The sequence below is a fragment of the Octodon degus genome, unplaced genomic scaffold (assembly GCF_000260255.1).
Source record: "Octodon degus isolate 3935 unplaced genomic scaffold, OctDeg1.0 scaffold00012, whole genome shotgun sequence".
Classification (NCBI taxonomy): Eukaryota; Metazoa; Chordata; class Mammalia; order Rodentia; family Octodontidae; genus Octodon; species Octodon degus.
In genome coordinates, this window is record NW_004524588.1 from 5692817 (window position 1) to 5715504 (window position 22688).

General features: G+C 40.2%; 1 protein-coding gene across 1 annotated transcript; it reads left to right on the forward strand.

The window, feature by feature from the left end:
- The first annotated feature begins 2197 nt into the window (after nucleotides 1-2197).
- Pde6h (phosphodiesterase 6H) lies at nucleotides 2198-18734 on the forward strand. The gene is made up of 5 exons (XM_004626092.2): nucleotides 2198-2268; nucleotides 10714-10879; nucleotides 15056-15220; nucleotides 16227-16267; nucleotides 18477-18734. The coding sequence occupies exons 3-5, from the start codon at nucleotides 15087-15089 to the stop codon at nucleotides 18551-18553; spliced, it is 252 nt and encodes an 83-aa protein (XP_004626149.1). The 5' UTR covers nucleotides 2198-2268; nucleotides 10714-10879; nucleotides 15056-15086; the 3' UTR covers nucleotides 18554-18734.
- Nucleotides 18735-22688: the final 3954 nt, after the last annotated feature.

Consider the following 22688-nt stretch of genomic DNA (forward strand, 5'->3'; position numbering starts at 1 on the left):
TATATCTGTACTGCACATAGGGTATTTATGGAAGTACACATAAGGATATCAGGGAACGCTTCTTAGAGGAAGTGACTACAGTGCTTAAAGAATAGTAGGTATTGAGTGTTTTATGTGGGAAAGTTGGCAAAAGGGAAAGTATTTTAGGTAGAGGAGAAGATGAACAATAGCAATTGTTCATAACAGTTGTATTCCAGAATGGTGGAGCATGACATGGAGTAGCTCAGGCTGTTGGGATATAAATAAGGATGGACAAGGGAAAGAAGCTCAAGGTCTAGAGGATCATGGGCTTCTGCTGCCATATTAGTGAGGAAATTTTCCTTGGCCCCATCCAAGATGGAGAACCATTGAAAGCAAAGGAACATGATCACCTTTGAATTTTACACAGCTTACTTTGGTAAACTATTATGGAAGGATACAATATATATAAAACCCATTAGGGAACTGAATAAGAGAAATCATAATAGATGTTGTCTTAGTTAAGTTTCTCATGACTGAGATAAAATACCCCAAACCCAAAGTTAGAGGAGGAAAGGCTTATTTCAGATCATAGTCTGTAGAGGTTTCATTCCGTAGTCAGCTGGCTCCAAGGCAGGGCGGCAAGGCAGAGGGGCATCACAGAGGAGAAACTGTTCATAGCAAGGCAGGCAGAAGGCAGCAAGCAAGCAGCAGCAGCAGCAGCAGCAGCAGCAGCAGCAGCAGCAGCAGCATCCTGCCTTACCTTTCTCTCTTTATGTTCCACCCAGGCTATACATTTGTTGATTGGTGCCACCCTCATCCAGAGTGGAGGTTCCATCTGGTTATGCACCATTAATCCTAATATTAAGCACTGTAGATTCAGCCATCTCTGAAAAGCCCCACCTATGAGAACATAAAACTTTGAGGGGATACTATGATACAAACAATAAGAGACATATACAGAGGTGTTCAGCTTTGAGAAATGTATAACTGAAATCTATGAAATTTGTTGACTGACAGACTATGAAGGACAAGGGTGAGGAAGAATCAGAGGTCACAGCTAACTTCTGGAGTTTTATTGGGGTCCTTAGTGGTACCATCTACTCTGGTGCTGGATACTCATTTAGGAATAGATGTGTTGGGGAATGATTTGAGTTTGGACATGTTGAATGCGCACTTGAGGGAGGTCATTCCTAAGGAAGTGATTTCTGACAGACATGAAGACATGTAAGCTTGGATTTCAAGTCCAGGCTTATGATTTTCACCACAGGCTACTCACGGTCATTTAAGTCAGGTTGCCCACATTGTGGTCTGCGTGCAAGCAGAGCAGCATTTCTCAAGAACTTGTTAGAAATGGAAATTCCCAGGCCAAGTTCTACAGCTTTTCTTTAAAATATCTATATTTTTAAAAACTCTATGGGTAAATGGTGAAGTTGGAGAAACACTCATTTAATTTGTATACATGGACAAAGTCACACAAGAGTGTAGAGCAGTTGGCTAAGCATGGAGAGATGCTGTTAGCTTTACTTTTAGCAAATAGCTTGCTGACTTCTTGTCTCTCTCATGACCACATGATGTTCAGACCACTCGGAACCTCTTGCCATTTAGAATAAATGTAAGTGTTTTCCATGGCCTACACATTACCTCATTGTGGTAGCCAACTTCCAAGACTGCCCCATTGATGTTGGTATTCAGGCTGATCATGCTGTATTGGGGCTGGTCTATGTGGGCAATGAACATGGCAGAAGTAATGGTGAGCTATTGCTATGGTTTATGTCTAGGTGTCCCCCCAAGGCTTCATGTAGTCATGGGGCAGGGACTTCTAGAGTTTGAGATTAATTTATGATCAAGGCTGGGATTGTGGGTCTTAGTACTGTTGGGATTATGGGTCTGAGTACTTCTGGGATTATGGGTGTGAGTGCTAGACCCAGCCTGGGGTGTGTAACTTGATTGCAACTTAAAGGAGACAGACTTGCTCTCTGTAGTCATTGTTGCTGTTACTCCTCCCTTTTGCTCTTGCTGTTATGCTGCCTTCTGCCACCATGAATGGCTGCCCTCTGTCATATGCTGCTCTGCCTTGGAGCCAGCTGAGTATAGACTGAAACCTCCAGTAACTGTGAGCTACATAAACCTTTCCTTCCTTCATATTTGTCCTGCAACAAGAGAAGAGTAACTGAGACAGCTGTGTTATAAAAGACTTGTGCTTTCTCTTTTCATCTGTCATTGATTCTTCATTCTGCAGGAATCCAGATACCATGTCAGCATGACCCTCAAGTCCCTTGTGGTGTGGTTCTCCTGGCAAAGAACTGGGTAAGCCATCCTGGAACCAAGTCTTCTGGCTCCCAAAGACTATGGCTGCAGCTTTCAACTACATTGCAAACTTGTGAAAGACCCTAAGAAGAAACCATCCCATGATCTGCTCCTACATTGTCCTTCAGAAAATGCGCAATAACAAATGTGCATTGTGAGAAACTGCTAACAATGGGCAAGTCTGTCACGCAGCACTAGATAAGTAATATACTCATTGTATGGCTCCTGTTGATACTCATCTCCCTCTCATAGCTAGTGCTAATGCCATCTAATTCCATGCTAACCCTTTCAGGAGAAAGAAGTTCCCATTAGAAACCAGTTTTTCACAAGAATGTTCCTCCTCTCCATGTTCTCAAACCTCATTTATTTCTTTTCTTTATTTGAATTTCTGCTCAAATGCCAATCTCTCAGTGAAGACCTCTTTAACCATCATCTTAAAAATACCTCTTTCTCATAATCCGCTTTATATTTATCGATAGCAGGTCACCTCAACCAGGTAATTTTTTTTTTTTGGCGTGTGTGTGTGTGTGTGTGTGTGTGTGTGTGTGTGTGTGTTTTAACATTTGCTATCCATTTCTCCACAAAAATGTGGGCCTCTTAAGGGCAGGCACCTTGTATTCAGTGCTGTACCCAGAAACCAGAACTGCCTACCTACATGGTAGATTACCAGTATATGACTATGGAATGAATGAAAAAGGATGCACACTGGGAAACATCATTATTTAGGAAGGAAGAACTAGAGCTGCTTACCAAGGAGGAATCAGAGGAAGAGGAGGAGGAATAGCATCAGGGGAGGAGGAGAGAGAAGGAAGGAGAGGAAGAAGGACAGGGACAGGGAGAGAATATGAACTTTTGGGCATCTGAATTTAGGCTCAGGTTAGATACTTGTTTGCTACTCTGCTTAGTTTGAGGCGCAGCCTTCTTTTCCTCTTCTTCCTCCTCTTCGTCTTCCTCCTCTTCTTCGTCTTCTTTTTTTTTTTTTTTTTTTGCGGAACTGGGATTGAACTCAGACCCTTGCACTTGTCAGGGAAGTGCTTATTCTACTGAGCCATCTCCCTGGCCCCTGAGGTGCAGCCTTCTTATGAACTTTAGAATAACAATTTTTAACTTTACATACATACAAGGTCTTCAGGGTGTTGAGGGTTTTGCTACATAGTTGGGATTCATAGTGAGTCTCTGGTTTTCAGTCTCCCAAGTGCTGAGATTACAGGCGGGCATCACCATGTCCAGTCACAATTGATGTCTTAGAGCATGGGGTAGGAGGGGCACATCACCCAGGGATTGAACCCTGGCCACTGTGTCTGCCTAAGCAGGTGCTGTAGTCTGCTGAGCTATCTGGCTGGCCTAACTTTATATTTTGAAATAATTATAAGTTTATAGGAAGTTGTAAAAGAATGTATGGGAGCCTGTTTTACCCAGTCTTCTCTAATGTGAGACTCTTGCTCAATTTCATACAGTATCAACCCAGGAAACCCTCAGGGCTTACTCAGATAACTCTGGCGAAAAAATTATATATGTGTATATTGGCTCGCTCGAGCTCTACTCATACCCAGTCACCAGCTTGCATACCATCTCTACTTTTTCACAAATTTCAAGAATCCCATATAAATGGAGTGAGTCATGCTTTTGAAATTGGACTTTTCCTTTTATCGCGATTCCCTTGAGGTTCATCCAAGCTGTTGCCCTTTCACTATTTCAATTCTTTTTGTGGCCAGACAGTGTTCCATTTCACAAAAGTAGCTTTTTTTCTTTTTTCTTTTTCTTTTTCTTTTTTTAACTCATTCATTGTAGTAGATTTTGATAATTTCCATTTGGGGTTTAGAATACATTTAATTGCTAAGAACATTTATGTTCAAGTATCTGAATATAACTAAGTTTTCTTTACCTTGATAGCGCAGTTACTCTACTTAAAGAATGCAATTACTAAAGTGTGCAGTAAATCCATACTTAGTTTTAGAAAAGCCTGCCCAACTGCCTTCCACAGGGCTGTAGATTTCTACTTGCAGTGAGTGAGTGATCCAGTTTCTCTACATTCTCCAGCGTTATCACATTTATTTATTAATTTACTTATTTATTTGTTTAAAGTGACTCTCTTAAATCCATACTCATTTCTTCTGGTGGTTTTAATTTTTATTTCCCTAATGGATGAACATGATAAACATTATATTTATGGTATTTCTTTTTTTTTTTTTTTGTATTTTAGGGCAGGGTCTACAGGGTGTTCAGGCTCTCACTGCTAGATCAGACTCGTAGTGATCCTCTGGTTTATAGCCTCCCAAGAGCTGGGGTTACAGGTGTGTGCTATCATGTCCAGTCTCAATTGCCATCTCAGCGCGCCTCAGGGGCAGAGCCGGCATTGCAGGCCCAGGGATCGAACCCCCAACCCTTGAGCCTGCTTGCAGACACTTTAATCCACTGAGCTATTGGCTGGCCCTCGTATTTCTTCTATGTTTGTGGCATTTTTTTCTATATTTGTGATATTTATCTTATATTTGCTTATTGGTGGTATGTATATCTCCATTGAGAAAGTATTTGTATTTTTAAAATTAATTTTAAAGATTTCTTTGCCTTTTTATTATTTAATTTTAAGGATTCTTTGTATTTTCGCTGTATAACTCTATTGTTGACTATGTAATTTGCCTATATTGTCTCCTAGTGTAATATGTCTTTTAATTCTTTTATCAGAATTTTTCACAAAGAAAATATTTTTCATTTCAATGAACTAAAAAAATGGCTCAATTTTTCTGGTTATGGATTGTGCTTTTGTTGAATGATCTAAGACCTCTTCTCTAAATCCAGGGGCCTAGTGATTTTCTTCTGTGTTTCTTTATACAAGTTTTTATAGTTTTAAATTTTACATTTAATCTTGGGGTCCATTTTCAGCTAATTTTTGTACAAGACGTGAGGTGCTGTTATGAAGTATTGGGTGCATAATTCATAGCATTAAGATTTTTCTTTTTCTGTTTGGTCTGTGGACCATAGACATAGTTTCCTTGCTTCAGTGCCATTTGTGGGACAGGCTGCCCTGCTCCAATGAAATTACTTTTGTACATTTGCCAAGAACCAATTGGACTTGTTTGTGTGGGTCTGTGTCTGGATTCTCTACTGTTTCGCCAGTCTATAGGTTTTAGCAAATGCTCTTGTGAGTTCTCCTGTTTTCAGTTTGCTGAGATGCTTTATCATTCTGGCTTTTGCCAAATATCTTTTCTTAATTAATAGATCTTACAACTCTTCTTCTTAAGCCTGTTAATATGGTGGATTATGTTGATTAAGTTTTGAATATCTAGTAGCTTTACAAGACTAATATATATCCCTGTTTCATTATCTGTATCTGATTTGGGGTAAAATACGCCTCATGAAATGCATGGAAAAGTGTTTTTCTCCTCTATTTTGTGAGAAAGGATAATATATTTTTAATTAATGACATTCTTTCAAAGTTAATAATTCTGTTGTGAAGAATCAAGGTGTAGTTTGTTAAGGGAAAGAGAGGTTAGGCTTATACATTCTTTGTTTTTTAATCTTTGCAGTGCTTCTCTTTTTAAAATATTTTTTTTATTTTTTATGTTTTTGCAGTACCAGGGATTGAACTTAGGACCTTGTGCTTGCCAGGCAAGCACTTATTCTACTGAGCTATCTCCCCGGCCCACACTGCAGGGCTTTTCTATATTGTCTTCTGTGATTTCTCCAGAATGGAAATCTCATTTTAAGAGATTCCAAATATGGGGGAACTGGGACTTTAATGTGTTTTCCCAATTGCTAGCATTTTGAGAAGCACTGGAGAAAGATTAGGGATGAGCACTTGTATAAGCAGCTTATAGGACAGCCCAAGTATTAATGACTTTGAATCTGCCCTTTAATCACTTCTCTCTATATAATTAATAATACTTTACCATCTGTTAGAAAGGGTCAAGAGACAAAGATTACAGAGCTATGGAATTTTAAAAATTGGTCTTATTTTAGTTTTTAAAATTGCAGAGGACAATAATTATCCTTTGTGGTATATACGAGGTTTTTGCTTGATCTTAGCTAAAAGGCCAAGAAGTGATACATATGTGCTTATTTTATTGAGAAACAAATAGCAATGAGACAGTTTCAAAACTGATTAGTAGGAGATTTTCATTAATTAATACATTGTATATTGTTATCTTCTTAGTGGTTATCCATAGTACAAGATGCAGACAGGATGTCCTGTCCAAACACTATTAGTACAAATCTTTTTTCTCATTGAATTAAGCGAAAGTAGCTGTATATCTATCCTAACTATTCTGTATATACAAATATAAAATGGTCCTTCCTTTGTATCCCCTTTTCTGTTTAGTCCTGTCAGAAATGGGTATTCCATTGGCATCTAAATACTGTATGTGTGTCAATTCAGTAAAACAATACCACACAGTCCAGCAGTTCACAATAGTAGTGGGTTATGCGCAGAAGTTGTTGACTTGAGCTTTTCACAGCTCAGCATATTAATATGGCCTTACTTTATATACCTTGTTTTTATACTTTTCTGCTGGATGGTTAAGACCAAGATAAAGCGAGACCTACATATGTGTTTTAACAAGGGGATGAATTATATATCCATCACTGTAGTATAGATATCAAATAGTCCATCACTCTTAAAAAAAACCCCAAAAACAAACCCTTGTATTTTCTCTTTGAAGCTAACTACTGGACTCATACACAACCTTCAGAAAACACTGACCTGTTCTCCAGCACTATCGTTATGCCTTTCCAAGATGTCCTACAAAATCAGACAGCATAGATCCTTTTGGTTATAGATATTTCGATTTAATAAAATGTCTCTGATTCATTGTCACTGTAGCTATCAATAGTTCCCTCCTTCTCCTCGGTTATCTCCTTTTTGCCCAATGAACCTCTTGCTAGTTTCCCTCTTCTTTTTGTGAAGTTTGACACTGGGTAGTTCTTTCAGTGGAATTCCGTGATGATGGTCACCTGGCTTAGAGTCCTGTGGCCTCATTCTGTGGTTGATAAGAATGCAGATAATCACCAGATTAGCCAAGTACAGAAGCCCGTGCTGAGTTGCTGATTGGCCTGCGCTCTCAAAGCTGTTGAGACTCCGATAGACAGGCTTGGAAAGAGCAGCCACCTGGACAGGCAATAATGGATGCATGTGGTGAAGACACAGTTGCTGGGAACTTCACAGTGTCTTAGCCAGTGCTTCTTTCTCCACCAAGCCTTGCTGGGGTGGTTGAGTTCCTGGTCTTCCATATCTCCCTTGTGTCCTATGTTTTTGTCTTTTCATTATCTTTCCTTTTAAGATGCTCCAAAATCCTTCTTTTAACATTTATTCTTCCTTCTTTCCTTTTCTTTTTCCTCTCCTTCTCTGTATCTTCTCTTTTTCCTTCCCTGTTTCCCTTTCCTTCTCCTTCTCCTCCTTCATCTTAAGAAAAGGCTTTTTTAGTCATTATTTTAGAGCAGGTCTTCTGGTTACTGAGTCTCTCAATCTTACTTTGTCTGAGATTTTCCTCTTTACCTCTTCATTTTGATGGGATGGATTCACTTGACATAAAATTTAGGATGGGAAATTGTCTTAACACTAGAAAAATATTTCATTTCCTCCTGGTCCCTGTGGTCTCTGTTGAGAAATCTACTGTCATTCCATTTTTTTTCTGTGTACATAAATGCTGTTTCTCTTTTGCTGATTGCAACTTTTTGTTTTTGTTTTTAGTTTTCTGAGTTTATGTTGTATTATGGCATAGATTTCTTTAGGTCTATTCTGTTGGGGTTTGCTATCTTCTTGATTCTATATTGCTGTGTCTTTCACTGAATTCAGAAAATTTCCATTCATTGCTGTTTTTTTTTTTTTTTTTTTTCAGAACTGGGGATTGATCTCAGGGCCTTGGGCTTGCCAGGCAAGCGCTTATTCCACTGAGCCATCTCCCCAGCCCCCCATTCATTGCTTCTTTAAGCACTTTTAAATTCCTATCTTTTTTTCTCCTTTTCTTCTGTGATGCTTATGACATGAATGTTTAGAGTTTTATTCTTACTTGTCTCTGAAGTTCTATTAACTTCGTTTAACTTCAAGTTCTCTTAACTTCTATTAGTTCTTTTTCTGCTCTATTGTTCTCTCTTTTAAGTTTATAAATTATTTCCTCTGTCCTCTTTGTTCTGTTGTTGAGTCTATTAATTTTTTTTTGGTGGCTGAATTGTTATTTTTCAAAATCTTCATTTCTTTCTTTTTCTGTTAGCTTCTTATTGATAAATGGGAGTAAGAACTGAAATTCTCAAATTGGGCATCCCTGACACCACTAGGTAGGGATGAGAAGAGGGTCTCATAATTCATTGGATTTGCAAACCCAAGATCCCAGTGTAGATTTCTCTGCTACTATCGAGTGGAAAGACGAATGGTATAACACTGCAGTGGGGCCGGGATAGAAGAGTGAGCTTCCTACTCAGTCTTTGCAGAGTTGAGCTGTATTTCTTTCCCAGATGTTTAGATGTAGCATTGTCATTTTTAACTAAATATTTTTAGTCTTGATAAGTGATATCACTCCTGGTAATTTATCTAGAGAGAAACCCTTCGGGGAAGATATTTTTGTTTTCTTCTCTTGACATTTTTGGGCAGTTCCTTCTTCCTGCATATACTACAGGATATACAAAACAAAACTCCAGGGGGCTTTCTGCCACATTGCTCCCTGGCTCCTGACCTGGTCTGTTTTCTTCTCTCACATATTTTACAATATTCTTATGCCTGTTTCACGTAAGATATCCAGAATTTGTAGTATAATTCGCACGAAGTATGAGAAGAAGTATGTCTCTTGCATCTGAGTCCAGAACCGGAAGGACTCTGACTCTCCATAATGGGTCTCACTTGGAGGGAGAAGAGTCATGGCACGGTGATCTATCCTAACCCAGGGAATAATCGGATTAAGAATCTTGTTCCTGATTCCTGTGTGCTGTCCCTCTCAAGATCATTGGGATGGAAAGAAAAGAGGACTCTGGTACTCATAAGTGATTTGAACTAACTAGCTGAAAAGTTATTGTAAAAACAAATCATTTTGTGCTTTATTAAGATGCTGTTTTGGATCCAGCAAGTCTGGAACAGGACCTGAACACCTATGTTTTTCACACAGGCCAGGAGGTGGTCTGATGCTGCCATGCGTTAACTGGCATCCATATATTTTATTGGATTTGAAAGCCCACACACTCACTCATCTCACAGCTCTACCCACTGCCCTTATGAATTAATTGCACTCTTTCACGAAGGAAATGCAGACTCGTATTTGTGGGTTGGCAACTATGCATCTAAACACCCGTGTACCTGGTATTGTGGGAGCACAGGGTGCCGTAAATGGTAATGGAAATGCAGAGGAAAGAGCAGAGAGACCCATCCAGAGAATGTATTTTTTGTTGGCTTTGTACAATATTTGCTGCCTTCAAAACTGCCATAATTTTGGGTGAAACACCATGACAAAGCATTGAAACATTTCTCAAACTGTTTAGCTGTTTGAATACTCCTCCTGGGGTTGTAGGTGAAGTATCCTTTCTTGACTTGGAAAGATAAATTGGCATTCTTTGTCTCTAATTTTAAGGAGTGCATTTCCCTAAGAAGGAATAATTTGGGGCAAGAAGACGGCTAGTCCCAGCAGAGCATGATAGTGACCAGCAAATGTGCAGCGTGATCCATGTCCACTTGGCTGTGGTGAAGCAGGACGATAATCCAGTGTACAAGGAGTTCCCAGTCTTGGGCCTTGCTCCTGGGTCCTCTCTGAACTTTGTAACCAGTCTTAATTTCTTTATGATGAAAGTAATAAAAAGGTTGAATAGTACATGACATAAAACCTGTTTAAAAATACAAAGTGACGTAGAAATTTATACAAGTGGCTAAGTACAATAGAGGCAGTCTTCCCAGGGCATTGGACTGTAGCCTGGACTCTGCTCGCTGTAACTTTCAGTTGTGGAAGATTCAGGAATCAATTTCCAAATAAATATGATTGGTTCCAAATCCCTAGCTATCACTTGAGAACTTTCTCTATGAAAGTTCTATCACTGAAGCTGATATCATTCCTGAATTTAAGGTTCAATCTCTTTGAAGAAAGATACAAAGTACAAGTTGAAGAGAGATATTGTGTGTTGTTCAGTGTCACCCGTCATGTTATCAGCATTTCCACTACAGTAGGAAACACTGAGTTTCACCCTTTTCTCTAGAGTTATGTAGAGTTCCATAAGAATGGTGTGTGTGTGTGTGTGTGTGTGTGTGTGTGTGTGAGTGAATGTTGGAGAATGAAGAAGAATGAGAGTAGGAAGAGTAGCCAAGGTTAAATGTAGGTGTGCAGGACAAAAAATATTGAACAAATACTGACACTCTGCTATTGCTTATTGACAGTGGTATTGGTTATTAAGTGCATCTGTGAATTCAGGGTCTGTTAACAGGACAGAGCCAATGTTGGTTTAGTAAGAGCATCTAATGATCAGAATTCTCCTTAGCCAGACTCATCTTGTAATCTCCCTGCGTCTGTGCTGGTGATCTGAGCTTCTGACAGTGGGATCAGGAGGGGTGAAGGTATTACAGAGAGATGCATCTGGGGCAAAGAGCCTCTCATCTACTGTGAGGAAGGCCACTGGACAGCTTACAGGAACTGTGTTGAGCTCCGTGAGTATTTCTCAACTACTGTTGAGTTTTAGCTGCACATAACTGAAGGGCATGGGTGGGGGGTTGATCTGGCTCTAAAGCAAGTGGAAGAAAGGAACATTCTGGACCTGTGATCCTGGCCTGGGTTAGGGTTGAAAGTATGGGAGAGAAGGTGAAGGAAATCTTCCCAAACCACCCTGTAATGCCATGTGACAAGCTAATGAGGAGAACTTGGTTGGACAAGGTCACTGCAAACCTTGATTACCAAATTCACTTGAAAGGGACTCCAAACAGACCCTTCCCTTTGTGGCTTTGTAGAAAACAGATTTCTGGGAAAGGGGAGATCTGGGACACTAAATGACCACAGAAAACATAGTTCTTTGCTCTCAGGATGTGCTGGCAAATGTGGCCTGGGCGCTCCGGAGCTGGTGCAAGTGTGAGGATAGGAAGAAAGTGATCAGAGAGCGGGCATGGGAATGACCACAGGCAGTGTGGGTGGCTCAGCCTTCTCCTTCTGAGGTGAAATGTTTGTTGTTTGTTCCACTCTGAAGCAAGGTAATTGCTGGGTTTTTAAAAAATGGCATTGATCTGGGTCTTTCTTGACTTTCCAAATGACTTGGTTCTCTGTTCCTCAGCAGGACTCTGACACAGCCCAGCCCCATCAGTAGAGCAAACAGTGCCGCTCTTCCTTTCCCCTCCACCCCTTAGTCCATCAGCGATGAAACTATCTATCTGTCTATATCTTTGCTGATAACAAAGGAACTGAAAAATTCTAGTGCAGTAAGGCAGCACTGAGAGCCCATTTCAAGGACTTTCTGAAAGTGCTTTGCTCTCTGGAGTTTGTGGAAAGCTGATCCTCTGTGGCTTTGCGCAGCTGAGCTGCCTTGGGTCTAGGGAAACACTCCCTCCAGTTCCCTAGCAGACTCTGCCTAAACTAACTGCTTTACTGCATCCACTTTTTCTGCAGCAGAGCAGTCTGTAATCTTTAAAGGGGGAAGGGCTAGCATTGCATCAAAAACAGAAAAATATTTGCCCCACAAAGAAATTAATTAATTGGAGGGAAAAATAGATAAAACTTCCTCTAATAGATAAAATCAATGGTGATACTAGGTAGATCATTTGGCTTTAACATGTCCTGGGAATTTCTAGTAAAGACATGATTATGAGGAATTTGGCCTTTTTTTGTGATATCTCTGCTTAAACTATCTCTCATGGAAGGAAAAGGTCATCCTTGCTTTTCCTAAAGATTTTGCAAAGAGAATAGAAAGACATATCTATGATTGAAACCATATAGGGATTATTTGGATTTTACACTATTAAAATGAAACATTGCACATGTAATACACAGAATAATAAATATTGTTAATAGTGCAAATCCAAAGGGTCAAGGGGATCCAGCGATCAAGTTGACAGCTGCTATGTAACTTTTTCTGGGGAATATTTTATATAACATATCACATTTAGACATGAACCCTAGAAGTGCAACATCAAACTCACATTAACATGCAAAAGAAATATATGAAAAAAAGGACAGTATGATGGGGTACTAAAGTCGAATGAGATTTTTAATTTCTCCAAGTTATTATGAGCTACGTTAAACATTCTAGGAAGGTTTCTTAATACAAAATTCTGGGACCAAAAATAAACTAATGGCTGGGGTGTTTGAGAGAGTCAGAGGGTGACCCATTATGTGCTGTTGTACCTCTGGTACATGACGAGGGCTTCTCTGCAGCTGGTTTGGGGGAAGCACATGAAGATTAGTTCATAAGACTTTCTTGTCTTTCAGAAGGTCTGCAATAAACTTCTCAAGCACTTTGCACCAAATACTCTACTTATATTTTCTCCATGACCCTAAAAGGAATATATTATTTGACTAATTTTGTACATGAAAGGAGGCCCAAGGAGGGTGGCCACTTATAATTTTATTTATTTATTTATTAGAGAGAGAGAGAGAGAGAGAGAGAGAGAGAGAGAGAGAGAGAGTGGTGTGTGTGTGTGTGGCCAGCTCAGCCCACCAGGGGGCGGGGCTGGCTGGCATGTGGTGCTGGGGGATCGAACCGCGGTCCCTGATGCTTTGCTAAGCTTGTTCTAAATAGGTGCTTTAGACCACTGAGCCATCTCTCCAGCCCCACTGAGCCATCTCTCCAGCCCCGGGTGGCCACTTATAAAGGACACATGTTCTTTATTTTTTCTTTTTTTATTTTTTTTGAGCAGTATTTTAAAACTATATTTGTTTGACTTTTAAAGAGCACATCCTGTACTGTTTTACCAACATGGTTAATTTGATTGATTAGGGTCACCTTACGGCTTCTTATTATCAAACATACCAGGACCTAGTTAGGGTCTAACATACTAGGACCCTAGTTAGGGTTGCCAGATGAAATAGAAGATGGACAGTTAAATCTGTTTTCTGATGACTAACAGAAAAAGATTTTTAAGTGTAAGTATGTACCCTGAAATGTATGGAATACATTTTCACAAAAAAATAATTTGTCTTTTAACTGAAGTTCACATTTAACTGGGTGTCTTATGTTTTCATTTGATAAATTTGGGGATCTTAGTCTTCATAGGATCTCCAGAAGGAAGAAATGAATTGGAACATCCTGCTGCTTTGGAATAATTGGAGAGTCCACCTTGACCTAGAAGAAACTTCTAGTTTTCTCCCAGGGATATCAGTACAGTTAGGATGTATTTGGTGCTAGTGGTGCATACTGAATGTACTGGGGCTCTGGGCACCCATCCCCAATTCCTGTGGTTCCAACCACATTCAGAAGAGGCACAGCTCTTGCCTGTTGACAAGGATAGAAAGAACACATAGCACACATATTAGAAACAATGATCAGATCTGACAACTCATCTCCTACAGCCACAGAAGACTTTGTCAGGCCAAGACCAGACAGTGCCTTCTCTGTGGCCTGGGAGAAATCACAGGGTAGAATCTCAGTGCCCAAGGTCCAGGATATTTGTTGAATTCTTCATTAATTTATTTATTCACTCTACTAACATAATGCACATTATATTATATCAATATAATCCCCATGCACCAAACACTCTTGTAAGTGCTGAGTCTGTGGAAATTGACCCAAATTGAAAACATCCCATGAGGGGTATTCCACTGGGGATAGTGACAAGATTCATAGCATGAGAGAGGGCTTCAGGGACCCGCACAAGCTCACCATTCCTTGTGAAAGCTTGTAAATTAGCCATTTCTTTTGAACATCTTGTGGACTGGCAGAAAAAAATGACAACAAAAATTGAGGCCAAAATATTTTTTAAAAGGATAAAAATATATTGGAGGCAAAGCTAATAATTTAAACCTAGTTTTGAACATCCTCAGAAAAAGTTGTGAACTTGAAGTTACATAGTAGAAGAGGAGAGCGCTATGCAGTGAAGTGGGGGAAAAAGAACAGAGACTGGCCTGAGCTACGACTGCCAGGCAGGGTTGAGGCTAAGAATATTAGCACAAATCCATAACAGGTGAGGTAAGGAATCCTACGCAAACAAAGTTTGCAGCCTTGGATTATGGAAGGGTTGGCTCAGGGCAAGAAGCTAAGGCTATTTAGAAGTTCTCTGGAGCTTTCAGAATCTTCCTTGCCAGGGTAAGTTTTGTTAATTGTAAAAGAAAAGGATAAAGAAAAAACAATGTAATCCTACATTTTAGTATATTTAATTTTTTAGAAATCTATCTTAATTTCCTATTATTCACATTTAAAGGGCAATGCACATGTCTGGAAAGAATATACTAGGTAATCTATAATTTAGATAGGAGAAAATGTTGAAATATGGAAGAATTTTATGCTTGAATATATATGGAAAAGTACGTAAAGTTTCGAGAGCCAAGGAGAGCCACCAAAGACTGTAGATATATAGCAGTTATTCAATTTCTCTTCCTTAACACATGGTGGGCCTGGTGGTTGTGTAGAAGTATGATCTTGTGGTGCATTCGCAATGCTAGTGTACTATTTATTGGAATGATGTGTACCTAAATTTTCAAGTATTTAAATCTCTCAGTGGTCAGGGTTCTAGATATGTTTAAAGTCCCCATTAATTTATACTACGTTTTCTTCAAACCTCTTTAAATACAATGATCATTCCTTTCCTAAGTCAAGGCAAAATACTCAACTTCATCATCAAAGCACTGTCTTGCCCAGGTTTGAGTGACTTGAAGGCCTATTGCATTTTTGTCTCATTGTTCAGGGAGTCTGAAGGAGAAGCAGGGGCTGTCAAAATGAGTGACAACACCACTTTGGCTCCTCCAGCACCAAGCCAGGGTCCCACCACCCCCCGCAAAGGGCCGCCCAAGTTCAAGCAGAGGCAGACTCGCCAGTTCAAGAGCAAGCCTCCGAAGAAAGGTGTGAAAGGGTAAGACCAAGATGTGAGAGAATGCTTCCCAACCTTCTCCTTTCCCATATGACTCCTTGGGTTTTGAGAAACTAACTCGTCATATTAAACAGACTTACAAAAATTCCCACTGGCCCCCGCACCCCTTTTTCCTCTCCAACTCAAGATTTGCAGAATTAAGTCTTTTGCCCTGGAATCCATTCCCTTTCAGCACCCAAGTGAAAGGGCAGACAGCCTGAAAACTGGCACTTTTCATGATAAGCTTTGCCTTGGCTCCTGGCCCTTTCGTGGCCAGGCATTTGTGCTGACAGTCTGTGCTTAGGTCTGGAATACTGAGTCACTGGCCACCATCAGAAGAGACAGTTCATTTTTGTGGCTTTAAATCTTATGTCCTCAGTTCCCCATTTCTCTCTTCTCAGTTCTTGGCAAAATTGTATTTATTTTCAGCACACACAACTCATATGTTAATTTTTTGAAGCCTTTATTGATTCAAACAAACTTTATCATGACTTTTCTGCTTGTATTGTGATAGTATTTAACTTTCGTAACTTGTATTATTTCATATTACATTTACTTATTTACCTGTGTTCACCAGGACTAAAGCCCTTCAGGGGAGATTTCTTAGTTCTTTTCTTCCACTTTCTGTGCCTCTCATAATGCCTACTAATTAATAGATGATTAATTAGTGCCTGAGAAGACGTGAACAAACAGATCAGTGCACCATTTTAATACTTTTTCAATGACTCAGTAACTATTTTAAAAAGTGAAGCCTGACTATAGCATCCTCCTAATCATTCTTTCTGGCTTTCACCTTTACTACTGTAAGTTGCTGAAAGGGAGAAATCTCTCCCCTCAGGGTGCACCGTATCCTGCTGGAGTGACATTTTCTTGGCTTCAGTACATTTTCAAAAGCAAACACTTAAGCTTCTCCTAGCCCTCAGGTCAAGAAACCCTCCTTGTGAGTAACTCTGGGTCCTTCTTCCTCTGGTCACAACTAATCTTTCTATTGTTTGTTTTTTCCCCATAGGTTTGGAGATGACATTCCAGGCATGGAGGGGCTAGGGACAGGTGAGCCACACATACTGAAATGAGAATTTTGCACTTGGAGTTTCATCTTTTTACACATTTCAGGCCTTAAGGACCAGTTGCAGATCCTCATAAATGCTTACAATAAGGCAGCAGGTCCTTTGAAACCACAGCAATGTGAGGATATAATTTGCTCTTCCAAATAAGTCTATATGTGACCAGGTGTAAAAACTCTAGGAGAAATTAGAATAGGTCCAAAGTTGAGTGAATCTTTTTGTTTTGTTAAGTAAACTTAAGGGCATATAATCGTAAGTTGTAGATTTTTATGAAAGAAATATTCTCAGAGTTTGTCTAGCCCAACTTTAGTTTTCAGAAGAGAGATATGAGATGGAGAGGAACTCAGCATCAATCTGAGGCCACAGTGTGAGGTGTTGGAAACAAGGGTTGGGCCTGGAGAACGTTTCTGCTCTACCAGGCAAACCACTCTTTACCAACTTCCTCTTCTTGCATATCCACCAGGGCCTACAGCGGAGGCCTACAGACTGAGGGCTCTGGGTACGTTGTGATGGGTTTGAATATTTGCATTCATTAAATAATGACTGCAATCACTTCACTTAAAAAAAAAAAAACTAATAGACTGGGAGAAATTGTAGATTTATACAAAAATTAAGTAGCAAGTCCAGAACTTTCTTACACACCCTTTACCTCCCCTTCCTCTTGCACGTACTTCCTCTTCTAGTAACTTCTGAATTAATCTGGCATGTTTGCTGTATTTTATGAGCTGGTAGTGACACATTATTATTATATTCAGAGAAGTCCAAACTTGTATAGCTTGTGTTTATTCTTTGTGTGGTATATTACTTAGGGTTTTAAAGATAGACTATGTCATATACCTACCATTATTGTACCATGCAGAATAGTTCCACTTTCCTAGACATTTCCTGTGATACAACTGTTCCTATCTTTCCCCTAATCCTCAACCCCTGACAAGCATAAATCCCTTTACTGTGTCTTAGTCTTGCCTTTTTCAGGGTAGTGTCAATTCAGTTAGAACCACAGGTGTACAGAGCCTTTCCACACTAGCTTCTGTGAAAGATTCCTTTATATTTTATAAGGCAATACATAACTACTGTGTAATATTCTACTGTGCAAATGTACCACGGTTTGTCCTATTGAAGGGCCTCTTGTTTTCTTCTAAACTTTGGAAATAATGAATGAAGCTGCTATACACATTCAAACGTAAGTTTATATGTAGATACAAGTTTTGAGCCCATCCAACACAGTTGATAAATGGTTATATTTCTAGTGATCAATGTTTTTTTTTCCTAGTTGTTTAATCCCTCTGACTATCAATGGCTTCTCTGTAAGTGAGAGATAATAATATCTTATCTAGATCAAGAGTTTGGATTAGAGGATGCATTGAGATTGCTTCTCAATATGAGACTTGATACAGGAATTTCAAAATCAAAGGACGTGAAGGTCCAGTGAGACTGGTTCCAACAGCTCATGTGGCCTGGTAGGGAGTCACAAGACCGCAGATTACAAGACCACTGGAATTTAAAGTTTGATTCTTGTTTTAATCCTTGGCTGGATCAGAATTCCATTTCTGTGCTTTCTTTGATGGTTGACCTGAGGGAAGCCCAGTGAGTTGTTCCTACAGTGTATTTCCAATCAAATCATAGTCTCCTCTATAGAGAGGCTGCAAAATAAAACCAGCAGAGATGCCTGGGGCGGAGTGATAATTACCCTGCTGGTTTCATCCTTCCTGGCTGCAAGGCATTCTAGATGACTTCCAGGTAGGGGAGAGTGCAGTGAGCCCTGTCTGCCTGAAGGGATACTTTTGAGCAGAGGCAGCTGTACTTGGGGGTCCCCTTGGCTTATATGTTGTCTCAGTTACTTTTCTCTCATTGCTGGGACAAAATATCTGACACTCAAAATTAATGAAGGAAAGCAAAATTTATTTAGCTCACAGTTAGTGGAGGTTTCAGGCCATACTCGGTGGGCTCCAAGGCAGAGTGGCACATGGCAGAGGGCAGATGTTCATGGCAGTGGAAAACAGCAAAGAGCAAAGGGAGGAGCATTGGCTGCAGCAACGAGCAACCTCTCTCCCCTCCTTACATTGTATCCAGACTACACACCCATAATCCCTGCATTGGATCAATAATTAATCACAAACCCAGTGACTGTATGAGGCTTTTGGGGGGGGACAACTAGATACAAACCATAACACACGTTTTTCTGTCTCTCCTAGATATCACTGTGATCTGTCCCTGGGAGGCATTCAGCCACCTGGAATTGCATGAGCTTGCTCAGTTCGGGATTATCTAAGGCACCAGAGGCTCTGCCACCCTCATTCATTAGCATCTGTTCTACACTTGGTTACTTTGCCCTAGCCATCTGCAGAATCTGGAAATTAGTATTCACTAGCAGTTGTGGCCCTTATGGGCCATTTCTGATCAGGTACTATTGAGTTGTCAGTGTCAGAACCACTCTTGCAGCATGAGTCTGCATGGAGCAGTAAGTGAAAATCTGTATTTGTTGGGGGAATTTCAAGTTTTATCACCTTTTCTTGCCAGCTGGTCAGAAAACATTAATATTTCTCTGTTGTTTATTCAAGCTTCCTAAATTTATGTTTGTGAGGCATTCATTACAATTAGCAGTAGACTTCAACGATAACACTTATGTCACATTCTTCTCCTTTTATTTTAATAAAGGAGAAACTTACCTCAAATCTTACGATGTTGTATTAAATGTGTTGAATATCTGACACCTTGTTCTGAGAACCAACTAAGTGACGAAGGCACAGTCAAGCAGGAAACAGCCCAGGATTACCTTCAAAAGAGCACAGGATTATGGTTTAAGACATAACTTTGCTTTGAAAATTGTAAGTCACATACATTTAGGGTCTAGACTGTGTTGAACTAGGTTACGATAAGGGTCCCCTGTAGCTCTAATTGTGTAGCTCTAGGTTGGTAGAAGATGGCAGACTTCAATTCGGACACCTTGACAACACCAACTTCCGCTTTGGAGCTCTGGTTCAGGAAAGTTGCCTTTCACAGCATCCTTCAGTGAAATTATTTTGCCCAATAGCTGAAGGTGAGAGTGACGAAGTATGTGTACAGTCATTGACAGGCTCTGTATATACTTATAATAAATTACTTTCAAGTGGTCAGTTGGAAAGTCATATACTATCAGGTGGAGAATTTGATGCCATGGATAGTGGCTGCACCTTCTAAATAAAGTGATGGTTTGCTTCACCTCTGAAGTGTGTCAAGTTCAATGTGCACATAGCTATCTTTTCCCAATGCTTTCATGGCAATTATGCAATTCTAATATTGCCTCTGCCTTACTTGGATGCTTTGGAGCTGGCAGCGTGCATTTCTTCATTTCGGTTTTGTAATCTGTGGTAAAAGAACAGAGTAAATTAACTGAAAAGAGAAGAAGTGAGATAGGAGAGTCAGGTTCTAGTTCTGGCTCTAGCAGTAAATCACTCTGTGATTTTTGGGTGAAGACTTCATGCTGTTGGACCTTCCAGTTTGAAGATTTGATAATGAGAGGTTCATTGGAGTCATAAGTTCTATGACCTTGGGGTCTCTAGGAGGAAGTTAGGGCAAGAGAATCTCTCCTGCTGTAGGTATTTTGTTAACTACTTTGCATAAATAATCAAATTGCCTTCTGGCCAGGAAACTGGGAGTACAAAAGAAAAGAGCAAGACATAAATGCAAAAGTGAAACTACAGCCTGCAAGGAGGCACTGTGGCAATGTCACTTCCTTCTCCAGGAGGGCCCCTGCCTGGCAGCTGTGCACCTGTGTCCCCTCCTGCCACAGCTGTCCCTGTCCTGAGCATTGGGTGCTGCCTTTGACAGCCAGCTTCCGGCTCCGCTTGTTCATCCCAAGGTGTCTTTTGGTTAATGAGCCCAGGTTCTCCTCCACTGGGTAATGCTGGTCCACATTTGATTGCTTTGCAAAGTTGTTCTAAACCGGAAGCAATAATGTTGACAAAACAGAATACCTCAAGAGGAAGGTGTCCAATGGTCAAGGCGAAGAAGATTGAGAAACTAAGCTGCCTGAGGAACACTTGAAAGAACTAATGATACCTAGCTTGGAGGAGAAAATAACAGCTGGTAAATATTTGCAAAATGGTAACAATGAAGCAGGATGAAGCAGACCTGTTTCCTGTAGGGTCCTAGCATTTAGTGGCAAGCTGGTGTAGATAGAGTTTAAATCCCATTCAAACTCTAAAATTTTATTATTTCAATTCCTAAAATCTAAATTTTACCACTTATATTATTTCTAAGGCAAAACAGGAAATTCCTTAATATATAAAAAGCACACATGAAAGGTATTGATTCAGTCATAAAGGGTGCCAAATTCAAACAGAATAGTTGAAGAAATTTTTTTTTTTTTTTTTAGTAAAAATGGTTATTCAGTTATTCAGTTCCAAGTTTGAGACCATCCTGGGCTACAAAGTGAGTTCAAGGCCAGCCTGAACTGCATAGTGAGATGCCATCTCAAAAACAAACAAACAAACAAAAAACATGAAAGGTGAAATAAAGCATTAACTTAACAAAGATTTATTCACAGGCATACATGGTAAGTAGACAAAAATAACAGAAAGGTCAAACAAGCAAAACAACTTTCACCCTGTGGCTTTTAGCTTGCACCCCGTGTGCCTTATATCTAGGGCACAGAGAGCTTAACAAAGAGCCTATTTAGAAATTCTTAGGAAGAGTTTGGGGGATCTACAAATACCAAGGCACTAACCCTAGGTCTCAAAGAACCCTGAAGTATCAGATCAAAGAAAGGGCCTGCTGACAGCACCAGGGACACAGTGGAGCGGCACGGTGCGCAGTGATTATAGTGTGGGTCATCAGGAGCTGTTGAGCCCCTCAAATATCTGGTTGTTGTTTTTCTTTTTTCTACTTTCCTGTTGATGCCTCCCGTTGGCTTGATCCATCCGGAAGTTGCCGACTTCACTGACGGCAGCCATTAAAGTTCATCTTTTATAGCAAACAGCAGCCAGAGAAGAGTAGGGCGTAGACCTGAGGGGCAAAGCGTGAGCTCCAGGGGGCGAGGTACTGAAGAGCAGATACTCCTGTCAGTCAGTGACTTGGCGCTGGAGTTGGGATGTGCCACATATACGTCTAATTCTCCAAAGGTGATTATGATGTAAATACTGGAATAGAGAAAGGGCAAGATGCAGCAAGAACAACATAGACAAAGGTGGGCAATCACAGAAGTGATTTTTTTTATAAAGCTTCAGGATTTGAAAAAAAATTTGAAGTCTCCACATACTTTCAAATAATAGGAACCCTGAGGCTCTTCTGTGAAAAACACAGAAGTTGGACCCCATGCCAGGTTTTATGAATTAAAATCTCCAAGGAGAGATCAGGGAATTTATTTTTAAATAAGAACTCAGGTTATTCTGATATTTATGACATTTTGAAAACTATTGATGTGGTCCACGCTTACAGCTTACACATTAGGGATGAGCTAATTATTTTTTTTTTAATTTTTAAAATTTATTTGTGTGTGTGTGTGTGTGTGTGTGTGTGTGTGTCAGCCCACCTGGGGGTGGGGCTGGCTGGCTGGCATGTGGTGCTGGGGGATTGAACCGCGGTCCCTGCGCTTTGCTAAGCTTGTTTTAAGTAGGTGCTTTAGACCACTGAGCCATCTCAACAGCCCAGGGATGAGCTAATTCTTTATAAAATATTTTTATCAGTTCACATTAATTTTATAAAATGCTAGCTTTCAATGTGGCATTTTTCATACATCTGTGTATGAAAACCTTTTGATCCTATTCTTTTTCTACTTCCCTGCCCTACATGCACATTTCCCCCTCATTCCTCTTGGTTAATGATTACCTCCCTTCTGCTTTCTTCCCCCTCCTCTTTTTGCTGTTCTCCTCTTCTTCCTCCTCACCCTTTTTCTCCCTCTTCTTCTCTTTCTTTTAGACTTCATGTAAATATGGAAAACCTGCGACACTTGTCTTCCAGAGTTTGGCTTACTTTCCTCCACACGATGGCCTCCAGTTCCATCCAGTTTTTGAAAATGATGCACTTTGTTCTTTTGTATGTCTGAATAGCACTCCCTTGTGTATGCAATGCACACACCATATTTTCTTTACCCACTCATCATCGAAGGATACATAGGCTGGTTCTGTATCTTGACAGTTGAAAACTCTTACACAATAAACATGGGCATGCAGTGTGCCTATGGATACTGACTTTAAGGATTAGCTAATTCTGTTTTTGTATTTTAGGGAAGGATCTACAGGGTATTCAGGTTCTCACTACTAAATCAGACTTGTAGTGATTCTCCTGTTTACAGCTTCCCAAGAGCTAGGATTACAGGCACGTGCCACCACGCCCTGTCTCAGTTGCTATCTCAGCGCACGCTGGGGGCCAGGACAGCACAGCAGACCTGGAGATTGAACCCCAGGACCCTGCACGTGCTTGCGGGC